Source organism: Plasmodium vinckei (genome assembly GCF_900681995.1).
Source record: "Plasmodium vinckei vinckei genome assembly, chromosome: PVVCY_10".
Classification (NCBI taxonomy): domain Eukaryota; phylum Apicomplexa; class Aconoidasida; order Haemosporida; family Plasmodiidae; genus Plasmodium; species Plasmodium vinckei.
Window position 1 is genome coordinate 1041091 of NC_051302.1, and position 26467 is coordinate 1067557.

Consider the following 26467-nt stretch of genomic DNA (forward strand, 5'->3'; position numbering starts at 1 on the left):
TGTTAGAATTGTTTTAATATATTTTATGACATTAGCATGAGCTTTACATATATGTCATATGCACATTTTGTTCAGTTCCAAAAGTTTGAACAGAACTGAATGTACCTATGTGATGGATTTTTTTAATTACTCGATTTGAATAAAACTTTTAATTTTATTTTTCTCTATAATATATGCTTATATATTATGGCAATACTAATAGTTGTCTTAAGAGTTAGAGAAATATAAACGTAATGAAACGATACTAATAAATGTTGACTTTTCTTTTGTTCTCTAACCTGATGGATATTTTACAAACTTAGTGATAGGGATGTGTAAGACTATTGTATATAGCAATATGATAATTAAAGTTATGGCCCTGCTTAAGGTTTAAACATTTCATCAAGCTTATGCATTCCATTTTACAAAATTTGTAAGTTTTTCAAATTAAATTAATAGTTTATTAATCTAAATAGTTATTATACATAGTTCTCTCTAACATGTTTAAGGGTACTAGTGATGGTATAATTTTTCATAAGGAAGAATACATCGAAAAAAAAAAAAAAATGAAAAAAATTAAGGGAATTACATATGATTAAATAATAGATATGAATCTCTTTTACATGAAAAATTATTTTATATTATTGCAAGTATGCATAATATTGTCATTTAAAAAAATTAATAAATTATTCTATTAGTAAAAATGCTGGTAAACATTGAAAAAAAAAATTCATATGCATATAGCCAATATTTTTTTTTTTGTTTTTCATCTTTTTTTAATTTATATATATGCATATTTTTTTGATTTAAAAATTTTTAGTTTCATAGCATTAAAACTTTTAGTTTTAATGTGTTTTATCGTATTTTTCTGGGATAATATGCATTTAAAATTTTATGTTTTGAATATATAAATTCTTTAAAAAGTGACCAAAAATTAAGAGGTGAAAAGGAAAGAAAAAAAGCATTATATAAATAAACATAAATTTGAATATATGATTGAATGATAAATTATGATAATTAATTGCTATATATACATATAATATATGTATAACCAATTGGTATATGAAAATAGCTGAACATAAGGGAATATATGATGTTTGCCCCCCACAAAAGTCAAGAAATAAGTCAAATATATGAACGAAATAATGAAGCTACATTATATATAGGTATGTAGAAATATTGAAATAACTTTTCCCCTTTATTATGAAATATTTTTATGTATACATCATATATATGTGTATATTTTCTTTGCCTTTCATTATATAGCAAATCTAGATGCCCAAGTTGATGAAGAAATTTTATGTGAACTCTTTATGCAATGTGGCAATGTAAAAAATGTTCACATTCCTAGGGACAAAATAAATGGATTTCACTTAGGTATTACATTATTTTGCTACCTTTTTATTTGCCCAATTTTGTCTGTTTATAATTTTTTTTTTATTTTTCTTAAAATTGTGTGACTTGTTCATGCATTATCTGATATGTATTGGACCCATTTTAATAACTTACTTTTTTTTTGAACATCCAAAAAATAGGTTATGGATTTGTCGAATATGAATATGAATATGAATGTGAATATGCAGGGAAAGTACTTAATATGACGAGATTATTTGGGAAGCCTTTAAGATGTAATAAAGCAACTCAAGACAAGAAATCTTTTGATGTAGGAGCAAATTTATTTATAGGTAATTTAGATACAGAAGTAGAAGAAAAAATGTTATTTGATATATTTTCATCATTTGGTCAAGTTATATCTGTTAAAATTGTAAGAAATGAAGATGATACATCTAAAGGTCATGGTTTTATTTCCTATGATAATTTTGAATCTAGTGATTTAGCTATAGAAAACATGAATAATCAATTTATATGTAATAAAAAAGTACATATATCTTATGCATTTAAAAAGGGTTTTAAAGGAGAAAAACATGGAACAGCAGCTGAAAGATTTATAGCTGCAAATAAATCTCTAAATTCTTATTCAAATGACAATTCAAATAATTATAATTCATCAACTTATGAAAATAATACAACTAATACTATTCCAATAAATAAAGAGAAAAAACAATTTTTAAATAATTCAAATATTCATGCAAATAATATAAATAAATTACCAACAGATCCAATAATACCACCATCTCCTATTCCTCCATTTTTCCCTTCAAATAATCCACCCAATGCAATACCTCCAAATTTTATGCCTTTACCTATGAATTTACCTCCAAACTTGCCGCCAAACTTACCTCCCAATTTACCTCCAAATTTACCTCCTAATTTGCCACCAAATTTACCTCCAAATATGCCCCCAAATTTCCAAATGAATTTCCCACCAAATATGCTTCCCAATTTGCAAAGTTTTCCACCACCTTTTCCCCCAGCTTTCCCTCCAGCATTTCCTCCCAATTTTGCCCCTAACATGCCAGCAGGTATGCCCCCAATTTTACCCCCAAATATGCCAGCAGGTATGCCTCCAAATATGCCACCTGCTATGCCACCAAATTCTGAGGAAACTGAAAATTTGAACAATTCATCGAATGAGAATAGTTAAAAATGGCAAACAAATATGATAATTACAAATTTGTTAGCATACATAAGAACTATTAATATAATGATAAAATGTTGTTTAAACCAAGCTATATAACTTTTTTTTCTTTCATTTTTTAAATATTTTAAATTGTGTTTAAAAAAAAAATGAGTTGGATATAGATTTCAGTAAATAATCCCATTTGATATCCATTCAATTGTGCACATATGTTAGTCTATATATATAGTGATCGTTTTTTTTTATATTTATTAAGCATTACTTATATATAAATGTGTGTGTGTGCTCATATTTGACTTAAATTTTTTTCATAATTAGTTACACTTTATTATAAAAAGAATTCCATAAACAAATTTTTAGTTAACTATTAAATTTATAGAATATATAATAAAAAAAAATATATATTTTTTTGGATAATTTGTGATTACTTAGTTAAGGATAATTATATATGCAAAAATTTGAATATAAGTATATCAGTAAAAATAATATATTTAATTTTGGGGGGAGAAAATAAAAAGACCCAAATAAAAATCGTAATAAATTTCTTAATTTTTTTGCTATCCTACACTTTATGATATTCACATTTATAAAAATTAAAATTAAGAATACTAACTATATATTCTTATATTGTATAAATATGTTATGATGTGAAAAAAAGGAAAATAAAAAGGTCATTTATTTCAATTAATTTTTCATTATTCCTATTTTGTTCACCTATATATCACAGTATACAGTTTTTAGGTGTTCCTAAAATTTTAAAATTATTTTATAAATAAAAAAAAATTGTCCCTTTTTAATGAATGAAAAAAATATATATATTAAAATAAATTTATTTTTATTAAAAATTTGAAAATCAAAGAGGAAGCAATCCTAAAATTGATGAAATTATGGATAGTTGAAAAAGGATGTAAATAATTTATATATACATGTGATTGTTAGTCTATTATATAAAGAAAGTATGACTATGTATTAGTACATAATTAAAGGAATAATATAAAATGTTGTGAAAATTATCAAATGCATAATTCAATTTTATAAATCAATACAGTTATTTAGTATAATATTAGATAAATATAAAAACGGTTAGAAATATACAAGTACAAGAAGAAAAAACAAAAGATATATATACATCATTGAATAGTGTATAGCCTTCGATTATTTATGGCATGCAATTTTATTTAATTGTAACTGAAAAGGGAAATACACTATTTAAGCTTCAATTTATCGATGGGTATAGAAATATAAACAAAATTTGAAACTATTTTGAAAATATAAAACAAAAGTCATATGAAATGAGCAATCAACATATCAACATTATTGCATAAGTGGTGAGAAAATTTATGATAAACATTTATAGAATCTTGGAAAAGTAGTAATATTTTAACAACCAAAATGGATATTCGCAAAAAAGTGATTAATAAAAAAAAAAAAAAAAAAAAAAAAGAAGACCTATATGAATTGTACTTAAATATGTATGAGGATATATATCGAAATAGAGAAGAAATAACAGAAAAAGATGAAGATATAGGAATAAAAAAAAGTTCAAATGATGATAATAGAATAGATTTAGAAAAGGAAGTAAAACTTCGACTTGAAGAACAAAGTAATTTATTATCAATTAAAGGTATTGATAGGGTTGATATAAAACAGAAAAAAGGGAAACATTCAATTATTTGTATTCATTATATAAAAAATATGTGTATGAAAAATTTATTTTGTAATTATTTACATCAATTAATCTATGATAGAATACCACCTTGTAAAAATTATATAAAATATAATTATTGTTCAGATAAAATTAGAGGATCATGTATGTTTAGACATACATTAGAAAATACCAATACAAATTATTATAGTGAAAATAAAGAAGAAAGTTTAGATGAAGCATTAAAATTTTTACATGAAAAAAATATATGTGTAAATTATCTCTTAGGATTTTGTAATTTAGGATATAATTGTAGAAAAATCCATAAAAATAGAAGTATAAAATATCTTAACATTATAAATATATTACCTAAATTTTATTTAGATCAAATATTAATTAATAAAAATTTATATACAAATTTATATAAAAATCAACAAGTTTTAAATGATATGAATAAATTAAAAGATGCCTTAATAGTTCTTAGTGGAGAAAAATATCAAGAAAAAAATACATCACTGACAAAAAATGAAAGAGAAAATTCTTTATCTGACATGCTTATAAATAATGACAATAATTACAAAGACATGGCTAGTTCGAGAATGATAAATAGTGGCACTAATATACATGACGATAAAAATTTAAATCGAAATTGTGATAACATAAATATTGGAGATGGACATTTTGATATGCTTCAGAATAATAATGAAAATATGCTACAAAATAATGACCCTAATAATTTAAAGAGTGTTGGAAATATACCTGAAGTTTACAATTTAGATAACAGCCCAGTGACTAGCGATAAAATAAAAGTTTTTGTTATTAAATGTAATCAAATTTCTCATTTATATTTATCTATATTATATGGTGTGTGGGCAACCGGTAAAAATAATACAAGAAAATATATGAATTTTTTTAAAGAAAATTATACAATTATATTTTTATTTTCTGTAAATGAAAGTGGTGGATTTCAAGGATATGCTAAAATGGTGACAATGCCAGTAAAAAATTTATATGAAAATTTATGGGGCCCAATTACTAAAAGATTAGGAGGAAATTTTCGAGTTCAATGGATAAAAATTGCAAAAATAGATTTTGATGTTTTTAAAAATATTACTAACCCTTATAATGATAATTTACCATTAAAAAAAAGTAGAGATGGTACTGAACTTCCATTAAATATAGCTTCAATTATTTGTAATAAAATTCATGCATTACCAAATGAGGATTTTTTAGCTGGTACTATTTATGAATATAAAAGGAGAATTAATCATTCTGTATATTTTACAAATTTGTATAAAAAAAATATGTTAAATAATAACACAATGTGGGACAGTATTATTTTCACTTTAAATCAAAAATCAGATTGTCAACAAATTACATTTATTGATGGAAATGAGCAAAATATTAGCTAGTAGCTAGCTATAGGTAGCCAAAAAAAAAAAAAAAAAAAACTAAATAGCTATACAAAGAATTGATCAAAATAAATAAAACAAAAGAGAGAATAGTAACACATTTAATAATTGGGAAAATTATGTTGATAGTTGTAAAGGTTTAAGAAAAGATCATATAATGTGTGCTATATAACCTGTATGTGTTGCTAATTTTAATGTAGCTATAAAAAGAATAGGAAAACACACAACTAAATAATGAAGGGGAATACATAATATATTAATAAAATATAGGGACATTTCTATATTTACTATTTATGTATATTAAGTAGGATATTCCCGCCCAAAATTGTATTCCCTTTAATCTTTTATTATTACTAAGTACCAAAAATATTATTTTTTAATATTTAACCTTGGATGATAAAAATTCAAAAAAAAAATACCCGAATTTGAAATCATATAATTTATTTGTAAAGGAAATTCATATTGTTATGTAAAATATTTATACGCATTTTTGTATTGTGAATTTTTTTCCCCTCGAATTTAATAAAAAAAAATAAGAGTCACTTTATAAGCTCATATATAAAAATGTTTACGTGTCGGAAAATTTGTGCTTATACAAACTTGTGAAAAATACTACTAATTTTAAACAAGCATTAGCACTATTTTATATTTTTGTCAACATTTTTAACCTCATTTTAAACTTTTTTAAAATATTTTTTAGTATATATTTACATATATAATAATATATGCGTGCACTTTTTCGTATCCTTTTATTCCCCATTTTTCCACTTTATATTTTTTTCCTTATTAAATTAAAAAATTTGCATATATAATTAAAACAAAAAAAAATTAATAATAATAATAAATCATGCATAAATTAAAATATGCAATTTTTTACTGTTTTTTTAATTTGGCAATTAAATTAACAAGTGGTTTCAGTCTTCTTAACAATTACGATATTACGAGTACAACACGCTTAAAAAAACCTACAAATATGGTTTATGATTTAATCGTTATAGGAGGGGGAAGTGGTGGTATGGCAGCTGCCAGAAGAGCCGCTAGGTAATTCAAATAAAAAGTGTATTTGCTAGTTCATATATTTGTAGATAAAATAAAGTACATCCCCTATCTCTTCCCATAAATGTATTTATATATTTTTCATATTTTTTATAAATGCAGGAATAAGGCAAAAGTTGCTTTAGTCGAAAAATCCTATTTAGGAGGAACATGCGTAAATGTAGGATGTGTTCCAAAAAAGGTATAAAAAGAAAAGGCAATTTTTTAAATTATGCGAAAAAATATATAGTATTAATGTGAAAATTTAGAATTACTACTGTATTATTTAATATGTTTGGAAAAAATAGTAATGTACACATGTATGTATAACTATTTATGCATTTTTTTCATTCATTTTTTCATTCATTTTTCCCTCCATTTTTCTATATTGTAGATAATGTTTAATGCCGCATCGATTCATGATATTTTAGAAAACTCAAGGCATTACGGATTTGATACCAGATTTACATTCAACCTTCCACAATTAGTAGAAAGACGAGATAAATATATTCGAAGATTGAATGATATATATCGAAATAATTTAAAGAATGATAATGTCGAAGTTTATGAAGGTACTGCCAGTCTTTTAAGTGAACGTAAAGTTCTTATAAAAAGTAAAAATGCACCAGACAATGATGATAAAAATAATGAAATAATAGAAGGAAAAAATATATTAATAGCAGTTGGTAATGCACCAGTTTTTCCACCAGTTAAAGGTGTTGAACATACAATTTCTAGTGATGAGTTTTTTGATATTAAAGAAGCAAAAAGGATAGGAATAATTGGAAGTGGATATATAGCTGTTGAATTAATTAATGTAATAAAAAGATTAGGAATAGAAGCATATATTTTTGCAAGAGGTAAAAGATTGTTAAGAAAGTTTGATGAATCTATTGTAAATGTATTAGAAAATGATATGAAAAAAAATAATATAAATATTATAACAATGGCAAATGTAGAAGAAATAGAAAAAGTACATGATAAAAATTTAACAATATATTTAAATGATGGAAGAAAATTTGAGAACCTTGATTATGTAATATATTGTGTTGGTAGATCACCAAATACAAAAAATTTAAATTTAGAAAAATTAAATATTACAACAAAAAATGATTATATTATTGTTGATGATCATCAAAGGACAAACTTGAAAAATGTTTTTGCAGTTGGGGATTGTTGTATGGTTAAAAAGGGAAAAGAACTTGAAGATTTAAATTTATTAAAATTATATAATGAACAAGTATATTTAAATAATAAAAAAAATGATACAGGTGATTCATTTTATAATGTCCAATTAACCCCTGTTGCTATAAATGCAGGCCGATTATTAGCTGATCGAATATTTTTAAATAGAACAAGAAAAACAAATTACAGTCTTATACCAACAGTTATATTTTCACACCCACCCATAGGAACAATAGGATTATCAGAAGAAGAAGCAATAAATACATATGGAAAAGAAAATGTTAAAATATATGAGTCAAAATTTACAAACTTATTTTTTTCTGTATATGATATGGATCCAAGTCAAAAAGAAAAAACTTATATTAAATTAGTATGTGTTGGAAAAGAAGAACTAATTAAAGGGTTACATATAATAGGATTAAATGCAGATGAAATAATACAAGGTTTTGCAGTAGCATTAAAAATGAATGCAACAAAAAAAGATTTTGATGAGACAATTCCAATTCACCCAACAGCTGCTGAAGAGCTTGTAACTTTACACCCATGGATGAAGTAAATAGGAAAAATAAATTATACGTCACTTCTTTAACTACTTTGTAGTGATGTGCCATTATTCTACATTCCCATGTTTGGAGGTAGAACGTAGTCAATCATTTGTGTTACTCTTAGGTAGATATGCCCTATCCCTTTACACTATATTTTTTCTTTCTTAAAATAAGATTACAAAATAAGGGATATGATCAAACCTATTGGTACAAATAAAATTTTCAAAAATCGGAAAATCCGAACATACATCGTTTGTACATGTGAATGCGTTTTTTTTCTTATTCTTTATTTTAAAATTTGAAAGAATTACTTTAAATATGTTTTCTTTGTTACATTTTCATATGCACTTCATAAAAGTGAAATAGTTTAGTCATTTATTATTTTTAACTTATAAAAATTTGTATTGTATTTTTTTTTAAAAAAATTACAGTTTTAAAAAGATGCATAGGTTGCATTTTTTTTATAAAATTATTTTTATTTTTCTTAATTTAAAATGTTAAAGATTTTTACATATTATAGAAAAAGTTAGTATAAAAAATGTGTAAGAAATATGTAGATGCATTTATGAAAAAAATAGTGTGTGGTATAAGTTTAAGCATAGATGCCTCATGGCATGGATATAACAAAATGTAAAAAATTTACAACATAATTATGATCAGGTATTGTTAGACATTGCTTAGGAGAAATATATATACAATGTTTTACTGCTTTGAATTTTTATAGTATAAATAAGACTTTGCAATGGCATGACTACACAAATTGTTTATATTATCATTGAGTAGGCTGTTACTCATAGTTAAGACATAAGGAAATAATAAAGATGGTTGTGGAATACTTTTAAATATATTTTGAATATTAACATCATCTTCATTAGTATCTAAATGATCATGTTCAATTTTATTTTTTTCATTTTCAAGTTTTTTTTTTTCTTGGTAAATTTTTTGAGTTTGTAATTGTTTAAATACATCTTTTTTATATTTCATAATTTTTTCTTGTTCATTTTTTAATAATTCTAAAGACCTGCAAGTGTCATGTATATGTTCTTCTAATGTGTCAACTTCTAAAGTATTTAGATAATCCATAGAGGAAAAGAAATTTTTATTTTTATTTTTTAGCATATTTAAAAATATGGAATTAGCTATAAAATTTTTAATACGTATTGGTACTTTTTGTAAAATATTTCTACTTGTTAAACCTTTCTTATTTAATTCGACATTTAATATATCACTAAATTGATTGAATGTTGAATTTTTAATTTGGTTTTTAATTTCAAAAACGACATCAACATCTATTTTATATGCTGAGAAAATCATTTTTCCATATTTTTCAGAAAAACATAAAACAAAAGAATTTTTATTAATTAATGAGCTTAATAAAAGTGTAGCTAAAACTTCTTTTTTTTTAATATCATTTATATTAATATAAAAACCAAAGGAAGTTGTTTCAAAATTTAATTCAGCCATAATATTTACATAATCATCATAATAGCTATTAACTTCACTAATATATTTTTCACCTTCTTCTTCATATTTATTTTTGTTAAAATATAAGTTCAAATTATTTAATAATTCACTATGCCTTTGTTTTGAAAGTTGATATTTATTTGTGATTTTTGTAATTTTGTCAATACATATATCTTCAATATTACATACACAAAAAGACTGATTAATTTCAGCAATATCTAATTTTTTTGATTCATTTTTATTTTTTTTTTTATTTTTTTCTTTAGATCTTTTATTTTTTTTATTCCCAACTGCATCATCATCATCTTCGTCATTTTCATCTTCATCCTCATCGTCACCATCATCATTTTCATTGTCACTACTATTTTTTTTTTTTTTTTTTTTTTTAGTTTTTGGATCACTATTTTTAGTATAATAACCTAATAATTCACCACGTAAATCTTTGTTTTTATGAATTTGACTTATAACAACACTATTCAAAACGATTTCAAAATCATCACCTTCTGTGTCACTTTCATTTTCTAATTCTAATTCTTCAAGCTTAGCTTCTAATTTTTCTTTTTCTTTTTCTGCCTTTTCAACTTCGGTTTCCTGCTTTTCTTTGGCATCTGTGTATGCTCTTAAATGGGGTGGGACATACTTCATTTTGTTGCAGCTCGATGTTTAGTTTTATTTATGGGTGTTAGCAGTCAGCTAAATAGTATATATTAAATAAGTTAAGCGTATATATACTTACAATTACCTAGTAGGTGTACAAAAATGTGAGGAATCGATTTTCACTGGGTTTTGCTATTTGTTTATAAAGGGGAAGGAATATGTGTTTTTTTTGATATACTGCTTTTTTTTTTAATTAATTTTTTTTTTTCAAAAAATAAGTATAATCAGGATGTGATATGTATATATATATATATATTTACGAGTTAATTTATAATAATATGGAATAACAATAAACGTGTTATAATATATTTACTTTTTTTTTTTATTGATATGAATATGTAGATCTGTTAATTATGTATTTTTTTTTATATAGTCCCCAATTAATTTTACGAACTGTGTTAATTGAAAAAATTATTTTATACTTTTTTTTACATGGTTTTAAATTTTAAGAAAAAATGGGAAATTAATTTTTTAAAATATATAATAATCTCACATTATTATGTACGTAAAATTTTAGAAAAAAAAGAAAAAAATTGTAATAAAAATAATAAACCTATACGTATGTATATGCATATATAAATATGCATTATTTATAGAAAAATTAATTCCATATATATGCATTATATATATATTACTACTTATGCATAGTTGCCTTTATATTTTTGTTAGCGCTTTATGGCACACGCCGCGCCTTTCCCCCACTGCGCGCGTATTCCCAGTTTGCATATAAAAAACATTATATATAAACATTATTATATATATATTATTATTATTATTAATTAGGTAATTAATATTGTAGTATCAGGTATGTGCATATATATTTGTTTGCCCTATGATAAACATCTATTTTTTCCCAATATATAATTTAATTTTTATTAATGGTGAAAAATTGGAAAAGGTTGTATAAAAAAAAATAAAAAAAAAATGGCGGTAATAAAATATAACATAAAAATAATTAAACACATGTTATATATTTCTCTATTTTTTTATGTATATATTTTCCTTTGAATTTCCCAAGAATTATGCAAAAACATCATTTTTCTAAAATTTGTTTTTTTTCAAACTTTTTCCTAAATAGTTAATTATGGAACAGACAGATGGTAAAAACAAATATGTGCATTTTTTTTAATATTATTGATAGTATTTTTTTATTTTTAATATTAAATAATACAATTCGAACATTGTTCTCTTATATATATTTATTTATAATATATCTAAGATTGATAAAATATTACACAAACTTAATTAGCATTGTATATTTAAATAGTCTATAACATTTTTTTTTATATAACTTAATCTATTTATTATTTTTATAAAATAATTAAATGTAATATTAAAAAATTGTCATTGGTTATTTGGAATATGAAATGTTTATAGCTTAAAGTTTTGCTTATCAAATTATTTATTTGATTTATTGTTAAGTTCAATGTCATAATTATTCTTTGTATTATTTTTGCTACCATATAAACATTTAAAATGTTCTGTTTTTATTTATAGATTGTGATCACAGTCCTATAAATAGTAGTCTAGAAGATAATGCTGATAAGGGAAAGTAAAGCAACTTAAAAAAAGAATGCATGCATATGTATAAAACATTTTCATAATTTAAAATGGAAAAAATTGTAATTTTGTTCTTTTTACAACTTCAGTTTAGATGATGAAAATGTAGAAGAATTGAAAAAAAAAATTATCGATTTGGAGTTGCAACTAGAATATGAAATAAATCGTCACGAAGATGAAATAAGGGAGAGGTAATAAAATAAAAAATAATAAAATAAAAAAAGTAAAATAAAAAAAGTAAAATAAAAAAAGTAAAATAAAAATGCACACCCCCCGGATATTATGTAGAGGGAAAAATAAAAAGAATATATCGAAAGAAGTATTACTTCATTAAATTTGTGTCTATTGAAAAATGTGATCTACATAATATGCAGTTTGTATTGAATTACATTTTTATTAGTTTAATAAAATATAAGTTTTAGCTATTTTATTAACTTACCATTTGATTGTTTTTCTTTCTTTGAAGGGATGAAGCACTAAAACAAATGGAGGAAAAACTTATTGAAATGGAAAATGCCAAAAGTGATATGGAGGAAAAAGATAAAGCAATTTTAAATTTAAGTGAAAAATTGTTAATAATTTCAAATAAATATGATGTCTTAGTGAAAGAAGGGAAATTAAAAGATGAAGAAATAAAACATATTAAAAATAAAAAAAAATATAAAAAACAAGCAACTGATGAATATATAGCTTCAATGAAAAAACAAAATGATGAATATAAAAATGATAATGTTGCAATACATGAAAAATATGATAACCTATTAAAAGAATATGATACACTTACAAACGATTATAAATTATTAGAAGAAGAATTAAATAAAAATATAGATGAATTAAATAAAAATATAGATGAATTAAATATTGAAAAGACGACAAAAATGAATGTAATTAAAAAATGTATATTAATACATCGATATTGTTTACATTTTTATTGTAATTTTGTATACCTGATCAATGTACATATTTCTACATTCATAGGAATACGACGAAATTGTTGCTCTTAAAATGTTAAATATGGATAAGGTAAGGAAAGAATACCCCATAATATATTCACATATATATATGCGTGCACTTGCCTAATTGCAATTGCTTGAATTATTTATAATCTATTAACAAAATTACGTATATTTTTTTTTGATACAATTTCAGGAACTAAGGCAAAAGAGGCATGCAGGAAATGGTATGCATAAATCGAAGAAGGCCAATTCATTCCTTTTTTATAAATTTATACATGCACACTCATGGAATGAAATTGTTTAATCACATAATAATATATACTAGCTTTTAATCTTTTTCAACGGAATGAAATTTTATAAATTTTGTTTTTATATTTTGTGCAGATGTGGGGGAAGAAAACTCTCTTAAATTAGAGCTAAAATATAAAGATATGATAATTAAAAAATTGATAATAAAAAAAGAAAAAGAAAAAATTTTAGAAAAAAAAGAATTTGTAAACAAAGAAGACAACAATAATAATATCAATGAGGAGATTAATAATTATGAGGTAATTATAAACATAAAAGGTTAATCATTCATTTTGATTTTTCTTATTATTTATATATTTTTTATTTTATAAATTTATAGAAAAAAGTGAATGAATTACACCAAAAGTATATAGAATCTCAAAGTGATCAAGCTCAATTGCAGGTAATATATATTGCAAATAAAAAATGACAATCCATAATTTGTTTGTAAATATATTAACTATATTGTAATTGTATTAATTATTATTTTTTTAGAACAAGATTACGAAATATTGTAGCATTATTGACGACCTCAAAAAAGAGAAAAATGAATTATTGGAAACTATCGTAAGTCTTTTTTATATTTTTACTTATTTTCATGTTCTATCAAATTGTACTTGCTCAATATGCATAGTATTACTATCACAACTTAACATATATTATTACTACTTTTTAATAAGAATACACTGAGGGAATATATCAACACAACACAAAAGGAAGACACCGATATTCATCAGTAATTTTTATATGCCCAATTTCTTTATTTTTTCAAAATTGTGTATATAGATAATATTTAAAATGGATATATATATATATTTGTTTATTTTTCCTGTATTTTTATGTGCAGATATGATGACCTAATAAATAACCTCCTAAAAGAAAATGTTACATTGAACGAAGAAATTTCTAAGCAGAAAAAAAAGTAGGCTTTAAATTTATGGAAATTTTATATATACACTTGATCAAATATCTATGGTTATTTTAATTTATATATTTTTTAAACAAAATAATTGTAGGAATATAGCCGATGTGTACTATTATAATAAGGAACTACAAATGTTGCAAAATGACAAAATGAAAATTATTGAAAAGTTTGATATAGCAAATAATAGTGTTCCCCATTTATATGAGCCATTAAATGTAACACTACATGAACAAAAAGACGATGAAAAAAAAACAAATTTTTATAAAAATAATCATGGAACTAATATACAGGAGTTTCCAAATAATTTTAAGAAAGAAACCAACTTAATAAAGGGAAATTCAGACACCCCAAAAGATCCAGTAATTACTGAAGATTTTGCTCATATCTATATGCAAGATTATATGAAAAATATGCCAAATCGTGAAAAATAATATGGAACTAAAAAGGGGAAAACAATCTATCTTCATTAATATAATAATAGTAGTAACACATTGTTTCTATCTTTGTTTTATTTTATTTATATATTATGACTTTATTATTATTTTAGTGGAGAATTATCAAGGCATTTCCCCCCTTAATCAGACTTGAAAAAATTGCATTAAAATGAAACTTTTATTTTTTTGTTCTTTTTTTTGATCTTTTTTTGAATTAATTATGCATTTTTTAATAGCATAATAATGTTATTAAGAAATAGCTAAAACACCATTTTATTTGATTTTGTTATATTTATTGTAATATAAATATATATGTGTGTGTATTTTTTTTTGTATATATGTCAATGGATATTATCTTTAATTTTTTATGCACACAAAATATATGCATATATAACAATATGCGTGTATTATTTATTTATTTTTTTTATAATTTTTTTTTAAAATTTTTTATGTAATGATGTGGCATTGATTAAAGGATACAATATCATAATTACGAAAAAATATATATACATAATGATAGTGTAAAAACTTGTTTGTTTTTTAAAACTATATTTTATATTCCTTTTTATTAATAAATAATTTCATTTATAATATGGCATATGTATGCATGTACACATAGGGCTCAACCAAGTTGACAAATACATAAAATTTATATAAAACAGATTTTTGCTAAATATAAATTAAAATTTGTTTAAATTTATAAAAATAAAACCATGTCTAATATATTTTTGTAATTATGTTCACTATCATTTTTCTGTCAAGTTTGCATAAGTAGAGGTCTATGTAAAAATAACAAAAAAAAAAAAAAAAAAAAAATGGACTTTGATTTGATAGAAGAGCAAATAAACAAGATTGAAGAGGAGTTAGAAAGATATAAGCATAATGAATTACAAAAAGTCAGTAAAATAAAAAGCAAAATAAATTTATTTGATCGAACCATAAAGGAATTAAATACAAAAAAATGTAGGAAAAGTTTTGAAAATGTCTATAAATCATTAGAAAAACAAAAAAAAGAAAAATTCAATGAAAAAAAAATATATACAAAAAATGGTAAGGATATTTTTACAGAAATTAAGTTGATAAAACAGGAAGAAGAAAAAAATTATAATTTTATAAACAAGTCAATTAAATTTAAATACAATATAAATGATGTTGCAAATGAAATAAAAGAAACACTTAATATTTTTAATATACAAAGAAATGATATATTTAAACAAATTTTTGAAAAGATAAACAAATCCAAAAATATATCATTAGCTGATTATAATAAATATTTACATTTACAAAAAGAGATAGACATTTTATTGGCCTTGGTAAATAAAAATGCATTAATGGAAATATTTGTGTTTGCGAAAAATTTACAATTTTTTCAAAATTCAATGATAAATATGTTTAACCAATTTAATCATCAAATAGAAAATACAATTACAGACAAACCGATTTATAAAAATGACTCATAATAAATCCTGAAATTCAAACAAATTTTTATTTTTACACCCCTTAACATATAAATATATATACTTATTGATATGCCAATTTTTTTTTTGTAAGCATATTTAATATGATAACATTTTTTTTTAAATATAAATTTTTATTATGTTTACATGAAAAGAAAAAAAATATTTAATTAAAAAAAGGGATATATAAAACTAGCATTGCTAAATATACATAATCAGACAGTGTGCCATGTTTAGTCATGTATTCATAATTTTACATATTGCTATGTGTTATATATATATATATATGTATCCATATTATATATAATTTTTTGCTTAGCTAACTTAATTATATTTAAAACTATTACAAAATTTGTATATAACATAAGCCTTAAATCAAAAACTCATTTCATTTATTTCTTAAGAACCATTATTTTTATAAGGAAAATTATATAAATTTATTATTCCGATATTTTACATTTCCCCTTATTAAGTAATAAAATGAATGGAGAAAATTAATTTTTTTTAATAATAATTATATACTAATTAATAAATGAATAGTATTGTGAATTTGCAAAATTGTAAATATCACTATATTTTAGTGTTATAAATTATAATTAATTTTTATTCATATGAAGCATATTAAAATAATAATCTTGTCATTAGGGAATAAAATGATTTTATTTTGATTTCGAAAAAAAATTTAGTTACACTCAGTTTATTTTTTTATTTTTTTATTATGCTTTACCCATTCATTATTTATATTAAATTATTATTACTTATGTATATTACGTATTGAGAAATTGCTTTTTAAATCCAGATTTGCATATGCATTATAAAAAAAATATTTTTAGTCATTGTTAAGGAGAAAAGAAATAAAAAATGTAAAATTATATTATTCTAAAAGTAATAATTCTTATATTTTGTCATATTATTTATTTTGCTTTATTAAGATATGGCACTTTTAAATGTCATTCTTTAAATTTTTATGAAATATATTTTTATATAATGTTAAACGAGAATAGTGTGGCACATTATATATAAAATGTATTGTATAAAAAAAATAAAAATTACAAAAACATTCCAAAGTATATATTATTTTGCATATATTATTGCAAAAAAATATTAAGCATTTATTTTTCCATAAAACTATTAAATTTATATTCAATATTATATCATTTGTATAATAGTACTCTTTTTGTTACATTTAAAGTGTTATATATATATATATAGTATATTTTGAATGTGATAAAATTATTATAATTAATTACATATTATTAAGCCCGTTCAATGATAAATTGTATAATATCTACATTGTATGTTCATTTATTGTACATGTCATATGAAGACCTTTTTTATATAATTGGAATTTTGTTTTAAATATAAAAAATAATTAACAAAATAAAAAAATATATACAAATTATATTCCCCATAGTATATGAAAATAGGAAAATAGGTTTATTTAAAAAAAATTATTTGCCTTTATTAATTGTTAAGATTATTTTAAAGCATTAATGCCTAGCCACCAAATTTTTTAATGTGGTTGATGCACATCACCAATTAATTTAGGGCATATATATATGTATGTACACTTAAATTAGGTAAAGAGCTTGAAATTTATTTTTTATGACAAACCATATCGAAAGTATTGATGTTTTAAAATGAAGAACTACAATTCGTATAGTTCACGAAATAAAAGTAAACATGAGGACATAAATTATAATAATAGCTATAACTACTCCAACAACTATTATTATGGAAATAACAATTCCAATTACAAAAAAAAAATTAATAATAAATATCGAAAAAGTGCATATTCTAATGACTATTTAAAGAGCGAAAACAAATATAATAATAAAAATAGCAATTTAAACCAATATAAAAAACAAGATAATAACATTAACAATAAAAATATCACTAAAAATAATGATAACAAATATGATAGCTTAAGCTCAATTGATAAAATTAAAGATAATAGTATTTATGAAGACGTTGACAAAATAAATAATATTACCTTTGGATATAATGATAATTCTGAAGGTGATTTTTCTTATATTATGAATAATAATTTGATTGAAAATGAAAAAAAATTATTTAAATTAAATAAGAATATAGATAGCAACAAAAATATGAACAGTTCAGAATTTTTAATGCAACAAGAATGTGACTTAATAAATAATAACAATTTAAATTCTATAAAAAGAGAAAATGAAATGGATTTATATTTAAGGCAAGCTCATGGAAATAATATTTATGAGAAAGAAAATCATACTATAAAAGGTGATAAGTTTAGAAATATTTCCAAAAATTATAATAATGATAATAGTAGAGATATTGAAAGGAATAAAAATATTAATATATCTTCACCATATAATGAAAAAGAAGACATTTTTCAGTTTCATAATGTATCTAATTTAACAAAATTTATAAATAGAAATATTTTTTATTCCAATGATAATGAGGAATTAAGTGATGAACATTCACTTGATAATGCTGACCCTTTCAATTTTATGCAAAAAGATGATATTAATAATAAAAAAAATATTGGTGAGCCAGCTAGCCATTTCAATAATTTTAGTAATAAACTTTTTGGAGACAATAAATTTATTGAAAAAAATTACATCAAAAAAAATATATCACAAAATAAAGAACAAAATGTAGTATTTGCACACAAGCAGTTCGAAAGTGATGATGATGAAAAAATTGATCGATTTGATGAAAATAAATATGATGATTATGATGAAAATTATAAAAATTTAGACTATTTTAATATTTTAAAAAAAAAAAATATTCCATTTGATGAAAATATTTCTGATGATTCACATATTTTAAGAAATAATATTCATAGCGATTTTTCTCATAATAATATAAATAAATTTAATGCTAGTAATATTAATGAATTGATGGATTTACAAAATAGTGAAAATGATGAAAATTTAAAATTTTTAAATAAATTTAGAAATACCCTTACTAGTCTTAACAATATTAACGATCTTGTAAATGATGACAATGATCATAATCGAAGGAATCATGGGGATACATCATATGTTATGAATGACATGAGCAGTGTAATGGATCCTTGTTACCCTGACGACAACATAAATATTCACACGCATTTATTAAGAGCATCCAATAAAGGAGATAAAATGAATTTCCAAAATATGCACCCATTAAGTAGTAAAAAAATGAACGATAACTTTATGATAAGTAATAATAAAAAAAATGATATCGATTTAGAGGATGTAAAATTTAATAAAGACATATTAAGTAATGAGCATATATTAAAGGTTGAAGAATATTTAAATAAAAGTAATATAGAGAATGAAAATTATTATTTAAATCTAAATGATAGATTAAATAATTTTAAAGATGATTTATTATATTTTCAAGAAAATAATAATGAAATAAAAATGAATTCATCAACTAGTAGACAAATTCGTAATCAAAATGATACACAATTTAATGGATCAGCAAATAATATAAATGTTTTAAATATTTTAAATGAATATTATTTAAGAAATAACCCAAGCGATATTAACAATATAAATAGTATTAATAATAACAGCTTTGATGATAAGATTAGTTCGTTTTTTGAGATGAATGAAAATATTCGTAATGAACAATATTATAACAATGAAGATATAAAAAGAATTAATCTTAATGATAATGTGAAACATCATTATTTACCTATTAATAATAGAAATAATAATATGCATGATGACCCTAGAATTCGATCAAATTTACATTCTGATGAAATATATAGAAATAGCCAATCTGGTAATGAAGATTTATATAATATTGAACAAATGCATGAAGAATATATGTATGAAAATAAGTCAAATAAAATGGATAATAATAATGATATAGATCGAAATCATAAAAATAAAAGAGAAAATAATGAATTACTTGGAAAGATAAATTATAATAATCAAATGAATATGGATAAAAATTATTATAACAAAAATTATATGAACAGCAATAATAATGCTATTAAAAAATTAATTAGAAATTATGAAAAATATCCAAATGATTATTATTATTATAATAATAATAGTTATGAATATGATGAGTATGGAAGAAATCGAATGAACACACAACAACATCATCATGGAATGGCTCGAAAAAAAACAAGTAGAGAAATATCCATGAAAAATGATCATCCTAATAATTCCAATTATGATCATGGTATGGGATATAACAATAACAGAGGGCATAGACATTTCAAAAATTCAATAGGTAGTATCGAATATCATAATCAACAAAATAATGAAAAATATATTATGAATATGGAAAGTTGTATTAACAAATTAAAGAAACAAAATATGCTTAAATTTACATTATTTTTAAGAGATTATTATAAAGATATAAATATAACTGATTTAAATGAAAACTTGTATAACTATTATCGATTTATAAATCAAATAAATGGAAATATTAAACATGTAAATTATAGAGTAAGGTATAAAAATTTAATGCAAAAAAGTGATAAAGATAAATTATTAAGAATACAATTATCTTACATGATAATAAATCCTTCAATTCAAAAAAATAGTGGGAAATGGAATTTTAAAAATGATGAAAAAGGGAAAGAAAAAGATAAAGGAATAGAAAATAATGATAACAACAATGCAAATAATAAATTGAAACAAATTGATAAAATGGAAAATAGTGATTATCAAATTTTCGACGATTTAAATAAAAATTATAATTTTACTGAACTTTTGAAAAATGATAATATTACTCCAGAAGATATTGCCAATCAATTTTTAGAAAATAATCTGAATAATTTAAAAAATAACTTGTCAACTTTTGAAAATATGCAAAAGAAAAAATATATGGATAATGATACCCAATTAGAAACAGATAATAAAAATGTCATGGATAAAAATTTGTATAACTTACTTAATTATTCGATAATTTCTGATAATAAAAGAAAAGAAAAAGAAATGGATGAACAAAATGATAAAAATGGGGATGGCAAGACTAAATTGGAAAACATATTAGATAAGACATTATGTCTTAAAAGTATGGATAAATTAGATGGAGATCAAGAAGAAGGTTTAAATGATAATACAAAAGGAGATGAACAAGATATAAAGAAATATGATAATATTAAAAAATTAGGTCGATATGTTTTTGCAACTGTACATGAACCTAGAAATTTAATAACATTAATTAAAAATAAACAAGTTGAAAATTATGATGAAATAGTAACAAAAATTAAAAATATAATAAAAAATGCAGTAGATTCTATTACTGATGATTGTGCAATTACTTCTAATAGTAATAATGATATGATAAAATGTGAGAAAAATGGAATTAAATATTCAGAAAATATATCATTAACATCTGTTGATAATTTTACAAAAAATACATTAATAAAAAAAATGCTTGAAGTATTATGGGATATATATATAGATATAAAAAATTTATATAAAGACATTGATAAATGTCCATATACTCATATTGAAACAATATCTAAATATAATGAAGATGTAAAAAAAAAAAAAAATACTCTTTTTAATATAATTTATTTAAATGAATTTAAATATGATAATGTAGAGACAGTAAATTATTTTGTTGAATGTAATAATATATTTTTAAATAAAAGTATAAATAATATAGATATTATTTTAAATAAACAATTATATTTATATTTAACAAATATATTATATACTACTGTTGAAAAAGTTTATTTTTATGTTTCAATCTATCCCGATGTTGAAAATTTAATTAAAAATTTAAAATTTGACAAAGACCTTTTACCAAATTATGTTGTTGATGTTATAAATGGCTCGAAAGAAAATGGAACAGATAATAGTAGCAATAATAAAATAGCTCAAAATGAAAAACAAAAATTGAATAAAAATAAAACAAGCACAAATTTAAATGAAGGAATAAATGGAAATAATATAAAAAACATTTTTAGTTACAAATTTGGATATGAAAATAATATAGCAAAAATGAGTGATTTTAAATTATTTGGAAAAACTATAAAATTTTGTGATACATATGAATATTATAACTTTGAAAATTATAATGAATATGACACATTTTCTAACGCAATAAATGAAAAAAAGAAATCAAAAAAAAGTTCATTTTTTTTCAAAGAAAAAGGAAATAAAAAAAGTATAAATACAAAAAATGAGGAAAAAGTCAATTGTGTACATAAAGAAATACAAAAAGAAGAAATTGATAATGACAAAATAAATACAGAAGTTTGTAAAATTAAAAGTGTATACTACCTATTTGTTAATAGTATGTTAAAAAATAAAGGAGCATCAATTTATACAAAAATATTTAAAATTATAAAAAAAAAGAAAAAGAAAACTTTAATATATACATTATTTAATAATTACTTATTGTTATATTATATATTAGCACATGCTGATATATGTTTTAATAGTAAAATTGAATATGAGGAATTTCTAAAAGTACAAATATTACATGTTAATCCAAATGTAAATACTTTGGATAAATATCTAAAAAATGAAAAAAAACAAAATAAATCTTACATAAAAAATAATAATATAACAGAAAAAAATGGGAAAATGGATATTAGATATAAATTATATAATAGTAGTATATATTCTTCTATCTATATATATTTAATTGATGTTTCAGTCTCACATTTATTTACCCCCAATATGGGAGTGGCATATATTCAAAACATTTTATCTCTCTTTTTGTTTTACAATTACATTAATTTATACATAACCAAAATGTTGTTTTATAAGGTATAACAATTTTGCATAATTGAACTTATTTTGTATTATTTGTTTAGGATGTCATTATTCTCCCATTATTCTATTTGTTTCCTTGTAATGAAAATAATTTATTTTAACATTCTTTTTTTTTAGAGTGGAGCTGGGCTTATAACAATATTATTGGTTAAAACAATTCCATATGCCAAAGAATTTGATGAGTAAGAATGAAATATATATATATACCTTCATATTTATTTGTCACACTATATTTGCTACCCCCTAATAAGTTTTCTATATATACATACGTGATATTTATTAATTTTTTCCTTTTTTATGTCCCCTTTTTAGAAACCTTATGGTATGCTTCCTATATTCAGTATTGCATAGCATATTTTACATACTGAGTAACATATTTATTTACCATATGGATAAGGAGAAAAAACTTCATAAAGGTTCCGAATCAGAGTTGCATTCAAAAATATTAGCATCAATGTCTAATGAAATTGATTTTTATAAAATTCTTTATAAAAGTGTGTGCAGCTATTCTCACCAAAACAAATTTTACGAAGATGAAATCAATCGGATGATAAAGTAAGTGACTGGAAAAAAACATAAAAAAATAGACTATGCATGTATAATAACACATTTTTGTGCCACTATTTTCATTGCTAACACATTTTTGTGCCACTATTTTCATTGCTAACACATTTTCCTTTTTTTTTTTTACAATAGAAATATCGAAACGGATGAAATTGCAAAAATCATAATGGCACATATCCAAAAATAACGGATATATTTTTTCAATTTAAAAAATTGGGGTATTTATGCCCATATTATTATGTACATATATTTATAGACAATATGTACAAGGATAGACAATTTTTTGTTTGTTCTTTTTTTTGTTATTATTTACTTTGATTTATATTTTTTAATATACATAATATATATATACATTTTAACATTATTTGTGTGCGATAATATGTATAAGCATATTAGCGTAATTATATATATTTTTTAATTTTTAAACAACATATAATTAATTTAGTTTTAATATATAAATAATAAAAAAGTTTATTATAAATCACTTATTTTCTGTAATAAGTTTTTTAATATAATACTGCGTTTGTATGCCAATAATTTTAAAATTACGGCATATAAAAGCATATATATATAATGTAATGCTCTACATAGACAATGGATACTATGCATATAAACAAACACAGGAATAAAAAAAAATGGGAAAAATTGAAGATTGCCTATTGAAAAAGAAAGTAATCTCTTACTTTGTATGAGCAATAGATTTAATTAGAGAATTACAAATAGAATAATGTTATACTATTTTGTTGATAAAAAATAAATACAAAATTAAGCTTCGGAAAATAAATGATTATTGAAAATGTGTATATAACTAGAAATTAATAGACACTTTCTTTTCTATTAGCAATATAATGTTTTATATTAGGGATATTACTTATAAGTTCAGTATGTGCTTTTAATAGTGGAAAATTTTTTAAACAATTTGGATATTTTGATTCTATATCATAATATAAATTAAAAACTGCTAAATCTGCATATGTTATAGTATCACCTACAAAATAATTTGTATTATTTTTTTGTAGAAGCTTTTCAAAATAACCTGACCATTTAGGTAATTCTTCGTTTAAAAAAGTAGTTTCATTTTGTTTAAATAAATTTGTATTATTAAATTTATAATGAATATCTTGTACACCACAAAATATCATATCTGCGTAAAATTCATTTAATTCACCATTCCCACTTATATTATATTTTTTTGATAAATATCGAACTATAGATTGACTTTGAGCTAGTAGTAAACCTCCTATTTCTAATATAGGAACTTGATTAAAAGGAATTTCTTTTTCTTTTTTAAAATTATTAAATTCTGCAAATGCATCACCATTTACTCCAAATCTTATATCGGTATATTTAACTTGTAAATATGCAAAAATAAGTCTAATTAATTCAGCTTTACCCCTTTAAAAAAAAGAAAAAATATAAATATATACATTCATGTGAAAAACAAATTATGTAACACCCATGTATTCTCAAACTGTCTTTATAAATATGGGAAATAAATTGGCAATCACAACCCGTATGCAATTTTGCACATTCCAAGTCAACTATTTTATTTATTAATTTTGTTTTACCTTGCATCGAAATAGTACAATACAATGTTGTCCGTCATTTTAAGTATAGCAGTAGGAAGCTATATATACATATATTAAAGAAAGCAAACGACACAATGTTAAAGAGAAATAAAAGAAAGTGAAAAGAAAGAATTATATATTTATACGGCAAATATGAATTAAAAAAATTAGTTATATATATCTATACGTATAGGAAATTGAAATGGAAAAAATCTGCTAATAAGTAATCAAAAAAAATTAAAAATGTTGAATATAATAAAAACAATATTGATTATTTAAAATGTTTAGAATAAAATTCAATTTTTAAATTAACTCAAAAAAAAATTAATAAAAATCTATATAATAAATAAATTAATAAAATAAATAAACCATATGAAGAAATATATGCACATTGCTGTTACTAAACATGTACTTTCAGATTAATTAGGAAGATCGAATTATTTTATTATTGGGTATAAATATATAGGCGTATTTTTTTTTATTGATATTATTATAAGGGATTGAAATAAATTTGAAAATAAAATTAATATGTAGTAAACATAATAATTGCTAACTTTGTGGAGTGGTAACTAAAACTATTTAAATAATGTAAGGAAATAATAAAAAGGAAAAAAATAGAATTATTATGTATAGGTAATGAATATAGAAAGGAATTTAAAATTTAGAATAAAAGTAAAGAGAATATGCATGAAATAAGTTTGCAATACTATATTATTTAACATAAATATGATGGGAATAGAAAAAAATGTTACATAATAATATGCTATTATATTTCAAATGAAAAAAAAATGTCAACTATAAAAAATATTTGTGTGTTGCTATATATTATGTAACAACATACAATATGTAGTAATATAAATATTCAAATTTATGGGGGTATATTTTTCTATATAATATTTGAAAGCTTATCATGGCACTAAGTATTTTTAATTAAATAAATAAAAGAAGCATATATATTATTATAAGCTTATATGCCTTTTGTAGAAATATATATAACTGTTAAACAACTTTTCATATTAAAAAAATATTTAATGTATATACATGGAATTAAAAACTGATAAGAAAGTTTTATATATGTCTTTATATAATCTGAATTGTATTAATTTATATACTGGGCTATAGGATATAAACATAATAATCCAACAATTGTAATATATTATATTAACCAAAGTTCACATTTTCCCTATTATTAAGGACATATATTAGTTGTTTTCCTTTCAATAAAAAAATAAGCACACGTTTTTATGGACTTTATTTTGTTAGTAGTATGCCAATATTCATCACACACACACCCAAAAGAATAAAACCCTTAGTGGTGAAAAAAATATTTAATTTTTGTTTTTTTAAGTCATGAAATATTTAAAAATTTTTGAAATTTTTTATAAAATATATTTATTTTATAATATTTGAGTGTGTATAAATTCAACACTATTTTTTTAATCTTCTTTTATTTGAGTAAAGATTGATTATATTGTATTCATAGGAAAAACGATCTAATTAATATATTTATATCAACCTGGAAAAATTAACAC

General features: G+C 21.7%; 8 protein-coding genes across 8 annotated transcripts; 6 read left to right on the plus strand and 2 right to left on the minus strand.

Moving 5' to 3' along the window:
• Positions 1-1069: 1069 nt before the first annotated feature.
• PVVCY_1002810 (splicing factor 3B subunit 4, putative) lies at positions 1070-2524 on the plus strand (the record flags this gene model as incomplete). Its single annotated transcript, XM_008625730.2, has 3 exons — positions 1070-1145; positions 1246-1356; positions 1515-2524. The coding sequence occupies 3 exons, from the start codon at positions 1070-1072 to the stop codon at positions 2522-2524; spliced, it is 1197 nt and encodes a 398-aa protein (XP_008623952.2).
• A 1386-nt stretch (positions 2525-3910) lies between these two features.
• Positions 3911-5575, plus strand: PVVCY_1002820 (YTH domain-containing protein, putative; the record flags this gene model as incomplete). Its single annotated transcript, XM_008625731.2, has 1 exon — positions 3911-5575. One exon carries the CDS (start codon positions 3911-3913, stop codon positions 5573-5575), a length of 1665 nt encoding a protein of 554 aa, XP_008623953.2.
• Positions 5576-6422: 847 nt separating this feature from the next.
• Positions 6423-8351, plus strand: PVVCY_1002830 (glutathione reductase, putative; the record flags this gene model as incomplete). Its single annotated transcript, XM_008625732.1, has 3 exons — positions 6423-6616; positions 6734-6812; positions 7005-8351. The coding sequence occupies 3 exons, from the start codon at positions 6423-6425 to the stop codon at positions 8349-8351; spliced, it is 1620 nt and encodes a 539-aa protein (XP_008623954.1).
• Positions 8352-9042: 691 nt separating this feature from the next.
• Positions 9043-10449, minus strand: PVVCY_1002840 (conserved Plasmodium protein, unknown function; the record flags this gene model as incomplete). The annotated part of the gene is made up of 1 exon (XM_037634461.1): positions 9043-10449. The coding sequence occupies one exon, from the start codon at positions 10447-10449 to the stop codon at positions 9043-9045; it is 1407 nt and encodes a 468-aa protein (XP_037490558.1).
• A 1096-nt stretch (positions 10450-11545) lies between these two features.
• PVVCY_1002850 (conserved Plasmodium protein, unknown function) lies at positions 11546-14621 on the plus strand (the record flags this gene model as incomplete). The annotated part of the gene is made up of 12 exons (XM_037634462.1): positions 11546-11561; positions 11959-12013; positions 12111-12212; positions 12488-12905; positions 13000-13044; positions 13171-13201; positions 13362-13525; positions 13606-13668; positions 13761-13832; positions 13946-14001; positions 14113-14187; positions 14282-14621. 12 exons carry the CDS (start codon positions 11546-11548, stop codon positions 14619-14621), a joined length of 1437 nt encoding a protein of 478 aa, XP_037490559.1.
• An 818-nt stretch (positions 14622-15439) lies between these two features.
• PVVCY_1002860 (conserved Plasmodium protein, unknown function) lies at positions 15440-16084 on the plus strand (the record flags this gene model as incomplete). Its single annotated transcript, XM_008625735.1, has 1 exon — positions 15440-16084. One exon carries the CDS (start codon positions 15440-15442, stop codon positions 16082-16084), a length of 645 nt encoding a protein of 214 aa, XP_008623957.1.
• Positions 16085-17721: 1637 nt separating this feature from the next.
• PVVCY_1002870 (conserved Plasmodium protein, unknown function) lies at positions 17722-23554 on the plus strand (the record flags this gene model as incomplete). The annotated part of the gene is made up of 4 exons (XM_008625736.1): positions 17722-22797; positions 22921-22985; positions 23116-23358; positions 23500-23554. 4 exons carry the CDS (start codon positions 17722-17724, stop codon positions 23552-23554), a joined length of 5439 nt encoding a protein of 1812 aa, XP_008623958.1.
• Positions 23555-24182: 628 nt separating this feature from the next.
• Positions 24183-24973, minus strand: PVVCY_1002880 (glutathione S-transferase, putative; the record flags this gene model as incomplete). Its single annotated transcript, XM_008625737.1, has 2 exons — positions 24183-24762; positions 24936-24973. The coding sequence occupies 2 exons, from the start codon at positions 24971-24973 to the stop codon at positions 24183-24185; spliced, it is 618 nt and encodes a 205-aa protein (XP_008623959.1).
• Positions 24974-26467: the final 1494 nt, after the last annotated feature.